Raw genomic sequence first — 14,999 nt, forward strand, 5'->3', positions numbered from 1 at the left:
ATCCCAATATGGTGGGGAAGGTGGAATATTTAGGGACAAATGACCACATTGTGGGTACAAGCATTCCGTTAAGAGTTTATGTCTTGGGTAATAGAGTAAAGCTATTCGATTTCAGGAAGGTAAACTTTGAGGCTCTGAAAACAGTTAGGTTACTGTGAGTTTGTTCAAACATCTTCTAAATGCCAGGTCAGGTTCGATCTGTGACCTGCTACAGATACCACGTAAACCTGTACTAACCTGTTCCATGGTCGGGTTGTCGGTGACTAAACCGTCTCCCCCACCAGGTTTTCTGGTGAGGGGGGTGTTTGGATATGGACACCCAGAAGGATTAAAAACAAAACCTGTCAAAGGGTGGAGGAGCTCCTTGTGAGCCAACGGCCATCCATATCTCGTGCCCAACTGTGTCTGCAGACGTTCTCCTGCAGTTAGGTTACTTTTTTATGAGGAGGTTGGTGGCAGGATTTGCACTCCGGCAACCGTAAAACCCTTCATTCCGCAAAACGCAAAAAAATCTGAAAACCTACTCCGTGGGAGTACCTCCTGTGCAGCTTCCCTTCGCAGGGCAGCTCACCAGATGACGGGATTGGGGCAAAGCCTTCGGGACCCCCAATCTTTGATGATAGGAGGGAAACCACGGGGTAACATCCCTGGGTCAGATTGTGGGAGAGTGTGTCGGAGTGGTGCTGAGGTGTCGTCCACCAGACGGCGGTCTCCTTGGGTTAACCTCAGGCGGTCCCTTCGGGTGGGTGCCTGGAATGTCCTATCCCTAAGAGAGGATGATCACCTGTCTCTGTTATCATCTGAGCTCAAGCGTTTGGACATCGGGATTGCAGCTCTCTCTGAGGTTCGGAGACCGGATTGCGGCGAGATAATGGTGGGTGGTTACACCTACTATTGGTCTGGTCGCTCTGATGGTTACCATACCCAAGGAGTTGCTGTAGGTGTGTCCAATAAGCTGACCCCAATGATAATTGAGGTAACACCAGTCAACGAGCGTATTATGAGATTAAGGATTCGTCACTCCTTAGGTGTCATTTCCCTGGTCTCTGTTTATGCTCCGACTGAGGCGAGTGATCTCACCGTGAAGAATGCATTCTACGCCACACTCGAGTCTGTGGCTGATCAGTGCCCCAGACGAGATACACTTCTAGTCTTGGGGGATTTCAATGCATCGACTGGAACTGATAGGGATGGTTATGAGGTGTGTGTTGGTCCCCATGGGTCAGGAACTATGAACCAGAACAGCACTAAGTTCCTTGACTTTGCAAGAAGTCATGGACTTAGGGTGGCTGGTTCATGGTTTCAGCGCCCACAAACTCATCGCTGGACTTGGTATTCCAACGCTGGCGGTATGGCAAAGGAGATTGACCATGTCCTCATTGACGGTCGTTGGAGGATGATCCAGAACTGCAGGGTCTACCAGAGTGCTCAGTTTCTCAATACTGACCACAGGCTTGTTGCAGCAACTCTAAAGCTGCACCTTAAATCCTGGAGAATGGTACCATCCCAGCCTAGGCTGGATGTTGCCAAGCTCAGGGATGAGAGAGTAGCTGAGGAGTTTGCGAACAGGCTGAGTGGACACTTGGGGGGTCTGGGTGCTTTGGGGGGTCCTGAAGAGTTGTGGAGCGCCTTCAAGACAACCGTCCTTGATGTTGCCGGTGGATGTCTTGGAGCTCACCGCAGGGCAAAGAAGAATTTTGTTTCTCAAGGGACACTGGATACCATTGACCAGAGTCGCAGGGCCAGGCTGAATGGCAGAGCTGAGCTGTTCAGGGAGCTGAGGCGTAAAACTGTACGTGCACTGAGGGTGGACGAGGCCTATGTGCGAGGAATCTGTGAGGGGGTAGAGCATCACCTGTGGACAGGTGATTCTCGTCCCGCTTACAGGGGAATTCGCGCATTACGTTCATCCAAGCCCATCCCTCGGAGCACTGCAGTTCGAGCAGAGAGTGGTAGGCTCTTGACAGAGGAGTCTGAAGTGAAGGCGCGCTGGACCGGTTACTTTGAGCGGTTGTACCAGGCTGATCCCCCAGCTGTCGAGTTGGACGTCAAGGGTGTTACAATCCCTGTTGCTGACCCTCGAATCAACTGTGGTCCACCTTCGCTTGTGGAAACACGGGCTGCGGTGAACCAGTTGAAACGGGGCAAAGCTCCAGGGATCTGTGGCATCCATGCCGAACTTCTCAAGGCTGGTGGAAATGCTGCACTCGTGTCGTTGCATGCAGTTTTGTGCTCTGCCTGGAACACAGGCATCATCCCAACTGACTGGAAGAGGGGCCTTGTTGTCCCTCTCTGGAAAGGGAAGGGTGATCGCCAAGACTGCAACAACTACCGAGGGGTGACGCTGCTCTCAGTGCCGGGCAACGTCTTTGCTCGGATAATTCTTGATAGGGTTCGCCACCATCTGCTTGAGCACCAGCGTCCAGAGCAGTCAGGCTTTACACCAAAGAGGTCAACGATTGACCGTATCCTTGCCCTTCGTGTCCTCACCGAACGCAGACGAGAGTTTCGGCAGGGGCTGCTTGCAGCCTATGTTGATCTCTGTAAAGCGTTCGATTCAGTGAATCGGGATGTCCTCTGGAGGATTCTTGGTCTTCGTGGGGTGCCACCAAAACTGATCGATCTGATGTCTGAACTCTACTCTGGTACTGAGAGTGCTGTGAAGTGTGGTGGTGCCATCTCTGACTTATTTCCAGTTGTTACTGGAGTTCGTCAGGGATGTGTACTTGCCCCCACACTTTTCAGCACTTGTATGGACTGGATTTTAGGGAGGATGTCAGAGAGATCAAGTTGCGGTGCATCGTTTTGGAATGTCAAGATCTCGGACCTTGATTTTGCAGATGATGCAGTCACCTTTGTGGAGACTTTAGACATCCTCTTGGGGGCCCTCGAGGTGCTGAATGAGGAGTCGGAGCCGCTGGGATTACGGGTTTCTTGGGTCAAAACTAAGATCCAGGCTTTCGGTGATATCTTGGATGCTGCTGTCCTGTCTGTGTCTGTTTGTGGTGAGGATGTTGAGGTCGTGGAGAGATTCACTTACCTTGGCAGTGATATTCATGTCTCTGCTGGCTGTGAGTCAGAGGTCAATAGACGTCAGGGTCGGGCCTGGGGAGTCATGGATTCACTGGATCATGGGGTGTGGCGCTGCCGGTACCTGTGCGGGAGGACGAAAGTCCGAGTCTTCAGGTCCTTGGTACTTCCAGTCTTGCTCTATGGTTGCGAGACTTGGACTCTGACCAAGGATCTGAGACGGAGACTTAATTCCTTTGGTACCAGGTCTCTTCGGAGAATCCTTGGCTATCGCTGGTCGGATTTTGTGTCCAACGAGCGGTTGCTGAGAGAGACTCGGATGAGATTTGTTACCTGCATAGTCCGTGAGCGTCAGTTGCGGCTGTATGGACGTGTGGCTCGTTTTCCTGACGCTGATCCTGCTCACCAGATTCTCTCAGCGAGGGAGTCTAATGAGTGGAGGAGGCCAGTGGGCCGACCACGTGCCTCAAGGTTGCAGCAGGTTGACCATCATCTCAGCGACGCGCTGTTCTGGCACATGCTCCCATACCTGACCTGACCTAAATGCCACTCAACCTATTCTGAGGCAAATGGTAGTTTTATTGGCCAAATCGTATTTTCAATGTGCTGCATACAGGGAGCAGGTGGGGGAGAGTTAGAACTGTATCTACCTCGAAATGTGTATGTTGTATGGAAATAGTTCTTTTTAACAGGGCCTTAAATTTATTTCCCCTTGTGCATGGCAATAGCATATTTATAAATGTTCATACTTTGGGCAAAAGGTCTGACCCTTTGTGATTCAGTAAATACCTTGATATTAATGTCTTTATTTTGGAGAATGATAATTATTGACGTTGATGATCAACATCCTGGTGTTGGCTTAATGGTTATGGTGGCGGGCTTGGGATCCTAGGGCCATGAGTTCCAATCCCGCTCAGCTGTTCCAATGTTGAACTAATACCAGGTGGGGTTAACTCGACTTGTCATCCTTCCGACATTCCAGTTTGCTGGTATCCTGTGTTGGAGTAGTGACCCGTCCAGGATTGTGCCCAATAGCCAAGGAGACTGCTTCGGCAGCACCAACGCTCTGTACAGAGTATGGTCCCAATGGATGGATGGATATGTCACGTGGTGTGGCAGCCATGTTGGAACTTTGGAACTCTATCTCCTCTACATTGAAAAGATTGAAACTTGGCACATGTGAAGTACTCCCCATGGGAAACATGTGATTTTTAAAAATTATTATTACGTCATAGGTGGCTTCGTTATGACATCATAACTGCATAAGTGGGACGAATACTTTATCCGATCAGTATGAAAAATTTTGAGGGTCATCTTGGGCTAAATTGTATTGGAGTGGGGGGGGGGGGGTTGATAATGTCATCAGTCATGTGGTTTGGCAGCCATATTCTTTTTGAGATTAAAAAAAACTTCGAAAATCTCCCAAATGGCTGAAAAGATTGAGGCGAAACTTTCCAGGTATGATCACCCATCCATGAGGAACAAAAAGTTCTCAAACTATGATGTCAAAGGTCACATGGTTTGGCAGCGATGATTTTTTTTGAAGAATAAACTTTAAAAAAATCTTATTCTCCAGAACGGCTTGATCGATCGAGGGAAAACTTCACACACATGGTACACAAGCCTTGGGAATACCAGGGTGTTCAGGAATAATCAATCGGTCACATGGTCTGGTAGCCATGTTGGATTGAACAAAAATCTTTAAAAAAATTATTTCTCTTGAACCGCTTCATCATTTGATGTGAAACATCACAATTATGATCTAGTAATCATGGAGAACACATGTTTTAAATTTCAATCTGATTGGACGCATGGTCTGGCAGCCAGAATTATTTAATATTTTGAATCGATGTTGAGGGATTTAAATCAAACTTGGTACAAGTATGTATAGTGATATAATAATGTTGGCAGAGGCATATCTGGCAACGTTGAAATGTCAGTGTCCTCGTTTTTTTATTATTGCAACGGGCAACATGAGACCATTGGCGAATACTCTCCTAAAACACCCGAGTGGATATGAAACTGCACACGTGTGGATAATCCACCATAATGTGGTTGTTATACTAATTGCACTGCGTGGCCGTTTCAATATGTGCTGTTGGCTTAACAGGAGCAATTTAGTTACACTGAAGGACGGAACCACAGCTCAACATACACAGACATCCGTTTGTATGCAAACAGGTTTAATATATATATATATTTTTTTATATATATATATATATATATATATATATATATATATATATATATATATATATATATATAATGCAATCACAAGACAGAGATATCCAGATGGCACACTTAAATGGTTAGGTCAAAGTCTGTATTGGTGGCCCTACTTTCATTTATGACCATAAATCTCGATCTACAAAGACCTGAGTGCCACATGGATGCCAATTTAGTTTGGAGTTGATGTGTTGGCATAATATAGGTGCATGATGGCAGATCATGTTGCATTTGCGGTCAGTGTTGCTCCTTTTGTTTCATGTATATACACTGTATATATAAACACACCTACACAACCTCGTATATATTTTTAATATATATATATATATATATATATATATATATATATATATATATTTATGTACATAATGGCCCTTGTTTTTTCTCCACCACTCTATCCCGTTTCACATTCACTTTTCTGCAGCAGGCACGATCCATGTCATCAGGACCCGATGCTTCCACGACGTGTGCAGATACACAGGGTGCTCAGCGCGACACTTTGGGGCATGCGCGTGAGGTGGGGGAACAGTGAGGGTACTGATGTCAGCATGCAGCTTGATATGCTGGCTGGGCACATGTGCAAACATCCGCACATATCTCAGTGCTGTGGGGGTTCTTTCCTCATCAATCTTCCTCTATTTTTTTCATTTTCTAGACTGCTGGGATACTTGAAGTTTGTTCTCTGAAATAAGTTTTCTTGTTGAAATGCATAATTCATTATCAGAAGCTGGCTTTTGCTGGGAGTGTGCATGGTTGGGTTGCATACTTTGGGCCACCTTTCATACCGATCGGTTAGTCTTCTATCGGTTAACTTCAAAGGCTTTTCTCTCTTGGTGTTTAAACGAATTTTCTCCGATAGCTTGGTTGTGCCACAATTTTACAAAAGAGCTTGCTTGCTACCTCTCTTGTGAAGAATGCTGGGTTTAAACTTTTCTTGCTTCTCTGCTGGCTGCACTGGGCAATTAATTGCATGTGAATTTGACAATTTCTGGGAAGGGTGTTTAAATGAGCCAAATCGCAATGGTGGCGCCATGAAGTTAAGCCAGTTGTCAATGGTAACTGGCCACACCCTTGGAGCGCTTTATTGGAGGAAACAGGAGCGTCAAAAGGACAACTTTCAGGTCGGTGCCCTGAGTTGTACATGCTGGGGCTTCTCTGTAAAGGCCTTTGATTTAGTTAGCCTCAAAGATACACTGTCGCATGATTTATCTTATTCATTAATTTTGACCTGGCTTGTTCATTGAAGTTTGTGCATTCGATTGATAAAAATGAACATATTCATACTTTCACCAACACTGTTCACCAATGTAAAAAATACATAAAGAATTGAGACAAATAAATATCGGGAATAATATGATTGGACAGGGGTAGAGGGTAGGATCTGAGTTGAGGAAGAGGTGAGAAAAATTACTCATAGGAGGGAAGGGAAGAGCAAGTATGGATGGGGTTGCCGGGGGGGGGGGGGTGTGAGACGGGAGGTCAAAAACATTTGTCATTTTAAAGTAATATGTTTAAAGCAACTCAGCCAGTGTGGTATTGTACATGATATATTATGAACTTTTTTTTATTATACAGACACAAAAAACATTGGAGTCTAATGTCATGGAGGAGAGTGAGGACTCAACATTGCAGGCCTCTGCTGTAGGCCTACAACTTTCTACATTATGTGATGTCACTGAGAAGTCTCTCTCATCATTAGAATCTGAGGGAAATGAAGAGGAGAATGTTCAGTGGAGGTAACATGTCTATCTTTAAAAAATTGGTCTTCTCCATTAAAGCTGCATTCCAATGTTTATTTTAAACTGGGAATGTAATAAATTCAGGGTGATAATTTTCTGTTTACTTTTAATATTCCACATAAGACTGTTTTTAAGACAATTGGTCATATTATGGCAACTGAACCGTATGGTATTGCTCTGTAAAAGCTTGCTTCTAAGAATCGAACCAACACTATGAACCCAAATTGGAATCCCAATTAGTCATTTGTCCATTGTTTCTTGCCATATTGCCCCTCATATAATGTATGTACTCTTATTTATATATTTTTTTTTTTGGTAGTGAAATTCCACAGCCTCCTCCACCTGCACCTTTCTTCAAGGCAATCTTGGCAGCATTTCGTCCTGCACCGTCCGAGGATATGGAGGATGCTTGGCGCCAACATCTCGTTCGGCTAGTGGCAGATGCCGATGGTTCTTGCGCAGTTTACACATTTATTGTCGTCTTCCAGCTTTTTCAGGTAGGGCTGGAATATACGAGGCCATGCCCATCAAGCAAGTTGATACAAGAAACATTTTTTATTTGTTTTTATTAACACCACAGAGGAAGTGTTGAGGCCAAACACCAAAAGCCCCCTGCCTATAAAAGCAAAGAAAGAAAATGGGAAAAGATCATGAGAATGGGATGCCACAATGCCTGGTGTTGACTTTATCGTTAGGGTGGTGGGCTTGGGATCCGAGGATCCTGACTTCAAATCCCACTCGGCTGTTGAATTAATACTAGGTGGGGTTGACTCTGCCTGTCATCCTTTCGAGGTTGGCAAAATGAGTGCTAGCTTGCTGGTATCCTGTGTCGGAGTGGCGACCCGTCCAGGATTGTGCCCAATAGCCAAGGAGACTGCTTAGGCAGCACCAACGCTCTGCACAGAGTATGATCCCAATGGTGGATGGATCCTGATCCATTCAGTGTTCTAGTGTTCGCTCTTCCACCCACAAGCCTTGACTGTGTACAAAAAAAGAAAAAATGAGTACACATCATGGAATTATCGTATTTCTGTTCTGCTAAGTTTCCACCAAAAGCCACAGACATCGCAAAAGTGATTGCAAATACACCGGAGTCCAGTTAAACACATATCGTCATATCACATCGTAAGGAAATCGATATAACATAAGTATGGGAGAGCAATTTTAAAAATGGAAGGATAATATTGTGGAAGGAAAAAAAAATGAGGTTGTAATAAGGGAAGGAAATATAAGGTATGCAGTGTAGGTGGCCCTTCCTATCGGAAGGTCATTCACATGAAATCTGTGAACGACCTGCTCAATTAGGTTATTGTGTAGAAGCTGCTGTCGGGTGCACAAGTTGAATTTTCAGGTCGGTTTCAAAAATTGTACCTTTTAATACACGTATGCAATTTGTAGACAGACTTTTCTGTAGACAGATTTGTAGACAGATCAAAAGATAGACAGAATTATCAGTGCAGCTTCAATATCATTACATGTGGTTTGCACTTGTTCATATGCAGAGGCAAACCAAGCATGTACTTTTGGTCTCGCTTTGTGAGTGGGACTCAAAATGGTCACTGTTCTTGATTGTGTTATACTTGTCAGTTTATAACAGTCATTTAACATTCTTTTGAGGTTTTACTTTGCTTTTATTTCAAGGTGTATAAAACTATAAGGTGTGCATCTGTTGTGATTTTTGCACCCTTTCATTCATGGTGACCTTTCAATCTTCAGGGCTTTATTTCACAAGTTTCTTACAAACCATTTTGTCCAGTTGATGAGACCATTAATTTTCAGAAACAGAAATGCTCAGCCTTGGTGTTTGTATAAACTTTGAAAATCCATGTGATCATACCCCTTTTGTGAGGTGGTCCATGGAAATGCCCTGGCAAGATCCCCTTCATATTGAGACTTTTTGAGTAATTCATATAAAACTTTTATATTTTTTAAATGGCGACCTGTAATTTCACCTTTATGTGGGGTTGGTCAGGGAAAGTTTTGATGAACTGGCTGGCCAAGCCTGAGGTTCTGCTGGAGGTGATTTGGGCAGAAATTTTGGTAAATTCTTCAGTGCTTGCAATAACTCGCCTTACCTCTGTTTATTGACAAAGAGATCTTTAACATCAATCAATTAATGGTAGCAGGCAGGACACCCAGTTTAATGGCCATCCACAAGGGATGGCACACTTTGTGATGCAACGCCCCACCTGCGAAGTACCATCAGTTTATAGTCGGGCCGAGAACCGAACCAAAACCAGACGACATGCATAGCTCTGCACCATCCTATAGGGCTTAAGTCATGAATAAAACTAAGTTCTGAAAAGAAATGCTTGGTTTTACCTGAGTCCTTGTGCATATTAATTTGGCATGCTTAATCATTTCTTTGTTGCAGGGCATTCAGAGGTCATTCCGATCTCTCACGTACAGTGCTGTGGGGTTCCTCGGGAGCAGATTGCAGAGTATCGGTTTAAAGTTCATGAGCTCCTTGGATATTCTTCTCTCCAATGCAGAATGTCCAACAATTTTCATTGATGCTGAGACGGTGAATCTTTTGTCATAAAAGAAAAATAACCGATGTGATAAGTGTGGTTCCTTGTACAGCACCTCGATTACTCAAGATGCAGGCTATACGAACCTGACACTTTCATTTGCTCATCATCTGAATCTGTGAGCCTGTGAGCATGTGAAAGCTGCTCCGCACACCCTTTTGAGATTGGAAAATTGTCTTTTGCAGCTCTTATCCTGCAATCTCCTGGATAAGCTCAAGTTTAGTGTCCTCGAGCTTCAGGAACATCTGGACACGTATAACAGCAAGCGTGAGGGCACCCAGCAGGTTGTGATCTCAATTGAAGATATTTTCGATTTCCTTTTGATTTTACGGGAACAAAGCGGTGTACACAGTTGTTGTTTTTTTAATACTCTGACCAAGTGTAACTTTCATGAAAAGCAACTTTTTAAATGCTTCCCTCTCCTTTTCCCATAATAGTGGCTGGAGGAATGTCACAGAATATTTGAAGAAGAGGAAGGGCATGTGATCGATCATGATCAAAAGGAAGAGGACCTTGATGAAATGGTACTAACCCATTGATTGCCTTTAAAATATTATTTAATACATGTTGAGTGAAGAATGTCCAAGCACAGCATTTTCATGAATTGATAATCTTTTACAAAACCACAGGCTCAGAAAAATTCCAAAAATCGGATATTTTTGTCATATAATAGACGTTTTATTTTCTGTCCATTTGAAATAACAATCAAACCAAGTTTTGAGATGTACAACTCGTCTTGCTTGTGAAGGCCGTGTCAGTCTGCACTTTGATTATTTGAGATTCCTTCTTATTAGTGATCTGTGCCTGAGTGGTTAGGACCGGAATCCTTCATTTTCGTGTTTCTTCCACAGAGGCTGGAACTCTGCAAGCGGTTATACAAGCTTCATTTCCAGTTACTGTTACTCTTCCAGGCCTACTCAAAGCTCATTGCAAAAGTAGAATGTATTCGGGAGAACCCTCAGGTAAGCCACAATGGTCTGACCCGGCCATATAATAGTCGACTCGGAGTGAATCAATTTATCATTAATGTCTTTTTTCAGCAATAGTTTCAGTTTACACACATGTCAATAATTGTACCAAATGTCAATAATTGTACCATTTTGCATATATAAAAACAAAGACCTCTAATATTTATGATGACTATAATATGGAATAGGCAAAGCCGAGAAGCGAACGTAGAATTCTTCTTACATTCGCTTATGACTTTACCTATAACTTGTTCACAACTGTATACGCAATTTCCGGTTACTTCGGCCTGGATTCGGGATCAGCGATCAAATAATGTAAATCACGATTAAAAATTATTTTTTGATGATACGGGAGATATCTTCATTAAAATCAGTGGAGGAAATATACACCATGTCTGATATTTGGGTCTTTCATGTCTCCGACGATGCCTTTATCTCCCGGCATGCATCATTCCCCATGACAAACTGGAAGCAAAAAAAAAACCGGAAGCAAAAGGGTCACAGTCAACGACACGGACTCCAAATTGCCAGGGTATTGTGTTGTTGTTTCCTGTTCTCTCATGTGCACGCGTTAAGTATGAAGCTCAGGACGTTCGCTATGAAACGCTGTGTGGTGTATAAACACGATTGGGTTTGATTTCTATCTTGTGAATATTAAACGCTGTGCGGTGTATAAACACGATTGGGTTTGATTTCTGACTTGTTAATATTTAATGCTGTGCGGTGTATAAACACGATTGGGTTTGATTTCTATCTTGTGAATATTAAACGCTGTGCGGTGTATAAACACGATTGGGTTTGATTTCTATCTTGTGAATATTTAACGCTGTGCGGTGCATAAACCCGATTGGGTTCGATTTCTAACTTGTGAATATTTAATGCTGTGCGGTGTATAAACACGATTGGGTTTGATTTCTTACTTGTGAATATTAACGGATGTGCGGTGTATAAACACGATTGGGTTTGATTTCTTACTTGTGAATATTAAAGGATGTGCGGTGTATAAACACGATTGGGTTCGATTTCTATCTTCTGAATATTAAACGTTGTGCGGTGTATAAACACGATTGGGTTTGATTTCTAACTTGTTAATATTGTTGCGAATTCGCGCCCGCCGGCGTGCGAGCGGCCACGTAACTCGAATCGCGGCACGTTGCCCACCGGACGGACAATTCTGTCGTGACCCTCTCGGACTAACGCCGGGAACTAGTCACGGGTGGGCCTTTCGGCCTCACCACGATCGTGCCAATCGCCCCCCCGCGTGGGATAGGGTTGTTCGCCAAATTCGACCTCCCTAAGTACCCACACGGAGGGTAGACCGGGCGATCGCACCTCGCTGCAGGTCGACTCCGGTCACGGGCCACTGAAGCGACCCGTTCCGTACTATCGGGATAACCGAGCAGTGTTATATCGTCGACCTCGACGGTTCCGATTAATTATCGGGCGTATTTAGCCCACGACCAACCCTTTACGTGAAGTAAGATGGAGATTCAATTAAAGAAAAGACGAAGCGAAACGGGATAAACAGTTCAACATAAGGCACATTTATTCCGCGGCAAACGGAAAGCACACATATACAATTACAACAATTATGCACCAAAAGCAAATGTAAAAGAAACACAACAATTATGCACCAAAAGCAATTGCAACAAAAGAAACACAATGCAGATCTACTACCGACTACGCGAGCACACGGCAACACTTACAGTTTTACTTTACAGACGGCGCCGACAACACATATACTCAAAAGCAAAAGAAAAAGGGCCACCCTCAACGACAAGGGGGCAGACGGCGCCGTCTGCTGTGGGCGCGAGTCTGCATGGAGCCTACCCGTCTTGTGATGAGCCGCAAATGCCGCGGCGGTGCCCCGACTCCGCGCTCCTCCGCGGGTTTCGTTGGCACTGTTTGGAATGGGGTGGGAACGGGGCCCCCTTTTCGCACTATCTCAGCGCGGGGGGAAACAGGAGGGGGTTGCTGATGCTCTGGGGAAAGAGGACAGCCGGCCTGCTTGGGTCCTGCGACGAGCGACTCCATTGCGACCTTGACCGCGTTCCCCTCTCTGCTGCTCCCCGACAGGCTCCGAACCCCGACAGACTCCGACTCTCCTCCAGACCAGTCTTGGTTGCTGCTGCCACACTCCGCCGCCGCCACACCCTCCAACTCGCCCGAGCCCGAAACAGAAACTGACTGAATTCGCCCCGCGCTCGGCGCTTTATAGTACGGCAGGAGAATCCATATGCAAATTTCCGGATCAGGATGAGCTCGGGGGCGGAGCCACGCTCGCCCATTGGACAGAGGAAAAGTGAGCGTGAACCTCCCCTGATCCTCGAATTTGCATATATCGATTCTACTCTGACGCGCCTGGAGGCGGGGCCAAATCGCCCCGCACTTGCTGATAGGACGGAACAGAAGTGGGCGTGAATCATTCATGATCCGACCTCCCCTCGGAAAGGCCGCTCTTTGTACCCGCGGTCAGCGCGTGCCCTGTACGAGGCCAGGACAGCCTGACGCTCGGCGCCCACAAGCGGCGCGGGAACGGCCGCAGAAGGAGAGGCGAAGGTGGTGGAGGGCCTAAAGTGGCGGTGATGGCCATGGCAACGCTTGGAATGGCGGTGATGCGATGTTTACGGGAGCGAGCCGTGACGGTAAAGGTCGTGGCTGTTGGCGACGTTGTTGTTGTTGTGAAGCGGCGTTGCGGTTGGTGGTTGTTGTGTGATGGCGGTTGAGACGTGGTTGGTTCAAAATAAATATAGAACAGAAAAACGGCTATCTTAAAGAGTTGCAGCCCGAATGAATCACATTTATTCCCTCTAAACAACGGGTTTGGGGCTAACTACACATGTACTTACAGAGATATCTCACCTTCAGGACCTGAATGGTGGTTTGCAAATTTCCTCAACCACAACAATATTTAATGCTGTGCGGTGTATAAGCACGACTGGGTTTGATTTCTAACTTGTTAATATTTAACTCTGTGTGGTGTATAAACACGATTGGGTTAGATTTATATCTTGTGAATATTAAACGCTGTGCGGTGTATAAGCACGATTGGGTTTGATTTCAATCTTGTGAATATTAAATGCTGTGCGGTGTATAAGCACGATTGGGTTCGATTTCTATCTTGTGAATATTAAACGCTGTGCTGTGTATCAGCACGATTGGGTTTGATTTCTAACTTGTTGATATTTAACGCTGTGCGGTGTATAAGCACGATTCGGTTTGATTTCTAACTTGTTAATATTTAACGCTGTGCAGTGTATAAACACGATTGGGTTTGATTTCTCTCTTGTGAATATTAAACGCTGTGCGATGTATAAGCACTATTGGGTTCGATTTCTAATTTGTGAATATTAAACGTTGTGCGGTGTATAAACAAGATTGGGTTTCATTTCTATTTTGCGAATATTAAAGGCTGTGCGGTGTATAAACACGATTGGGTTCGATTTCTAACTTGTGAATATTTAAGGCTGTGTGGTGTATAAACACGATTGGGTTTGATTTCTAACTTGTGAATATTAAACGCTGTGTGGTGTATAAACACGATTGGGTTTGATTTCTAACTTGGGAATATTAAACGCTGTGTGTTGTATAATCACGATTGGGTTTGATTTCTATCTTGTGAATATTAAACGCTGTGCGGTGTATAAGCACGATTGGGTTCGATTTCTAACTTGTGAATATTAAAGGCTGTGCGGTGTAGAAACACGATTGGGTTTGATTTCTAACTTGTGAATATTAAACGCTGTGTGGTGTATAAACACGATTGGGTTTGATTTCTAACTTGTGAATATTAAACGCTGTGTGGTGTATAAACACGATTGGGTTTGATTTCTAACTTGGGAATATTAAACGCTGTGTGTTGTATAATCACGATTGGGTTTGATTTCTATCTTGTGAATATTAAACGCTGTGCGGTGTATAAGCACGATTGGGTTCGATTTCTAACTTGTGAATATTAAAGGCTGTGCGGTGTAGAAACACGATTGGGTTTGATTTCTAACTTGTGAATATTAAACGCTGTGCGGTGTATAAGCACGATTGGGTTTGATTTCTAACTTGTGAATATTAAACGCTGTGCGGTGTATAAACACGATTGGGTTTGATTTCTATCTTGTGAATATTAAACGCTGTGCGGTGTATAAGCACGATTGGGTTTGATTTCTAACTTGTGAATATTAAACGCTGTGCGGTGTATAAGCACGATTGGGTTTGATTTCTATCTTGTGAATATTAAACGCTGTGCGGTGTATAAACACGATTGGGTTTGATTTCTATCTTGTGAATATTAAAGGATGTGCGGTGTATAAACACGATTGGGTTTGATTTCTAACTTGTGAATATTAAACGCTGTGCGGTGTATAAACACGATTGGGTTTGATTTCTATCTTGTGAATATTAAACGCTGTGCGGTGTATAAGCACGATTGGGTTTGATTTCTATCTTGTGAATATTAAACGCTGTGCGGTGTATAAACACGATTGGGTTTGATTTCTATCTTGTGAATA

General features: G+C 44.3%; 1 protein-coding gene across 8 annotated transcripts in view; it reads left to right on the plus strand.

Annotated features, from left to right (window-relative positions):
• LOC147008993 (protein furry homolog-like) overlaps nucleotides 1-14,999 on the plus strand; it is a 395,449-nt gene that overhangs the window by 348,695 nt on the left and 31,755 nt on the right. For 6 of the 8 annotated variants that reach the window (XM_085864332.1, XM_085864334.1, XM_085864326.1 and 3 more), the window contains 7 exons: nucleotides 5,681-5,773; nucleotides 6,832-6,992; nucleotides 7,315-7,492; nucleotides 9,370-9,519; nucleotides 9,712-9,810; nucleotides 9,964-10,050; nucleotides 10,378-10,488. In XM_085864332.1, coding sequence (XP_085720458.1) covers nucleotides 5,681-5,773; nucleotides 6,832-6,992; nucleotides 7,315-7,492; nucleotides 9,370-9,519; nucleotides 9,712-9,810; nucleotides 9,964-10,050; nucleotides 10,378-10,488 — 879 coding nt within the window. The remainder of the gene's footprint in view (nucleotides 1-5,680; nucleotides 5,774-6,831; nucleotides 6,993-7,314; nucleotides 7,493-9,369; nucleotides 9,520-9,711; nucleotides 9,811-9,963; nucleotides 10,051-10,377; nucleotides 10,489-14,999) is intronic. The other 2 variants (XM_085864327.1, XM_085864328.1) reach the window with 1 other exon arrangement.

Source organism: Eptatretus burgeri, chromosome 18 (assembly GCF_056783735.1).
Source record: "Eptatretus burgeri isolate ZD-2024b chromosome 18, Ebu_testis_v1, whole genome shotgun sequence".
NCBI classification, from domain to species: Eukaryota; Metazoa; Chordata; class Myxini; order Myxiniformes; family Myxinidae; genus Eptatretus; species Eptatretus burgeri.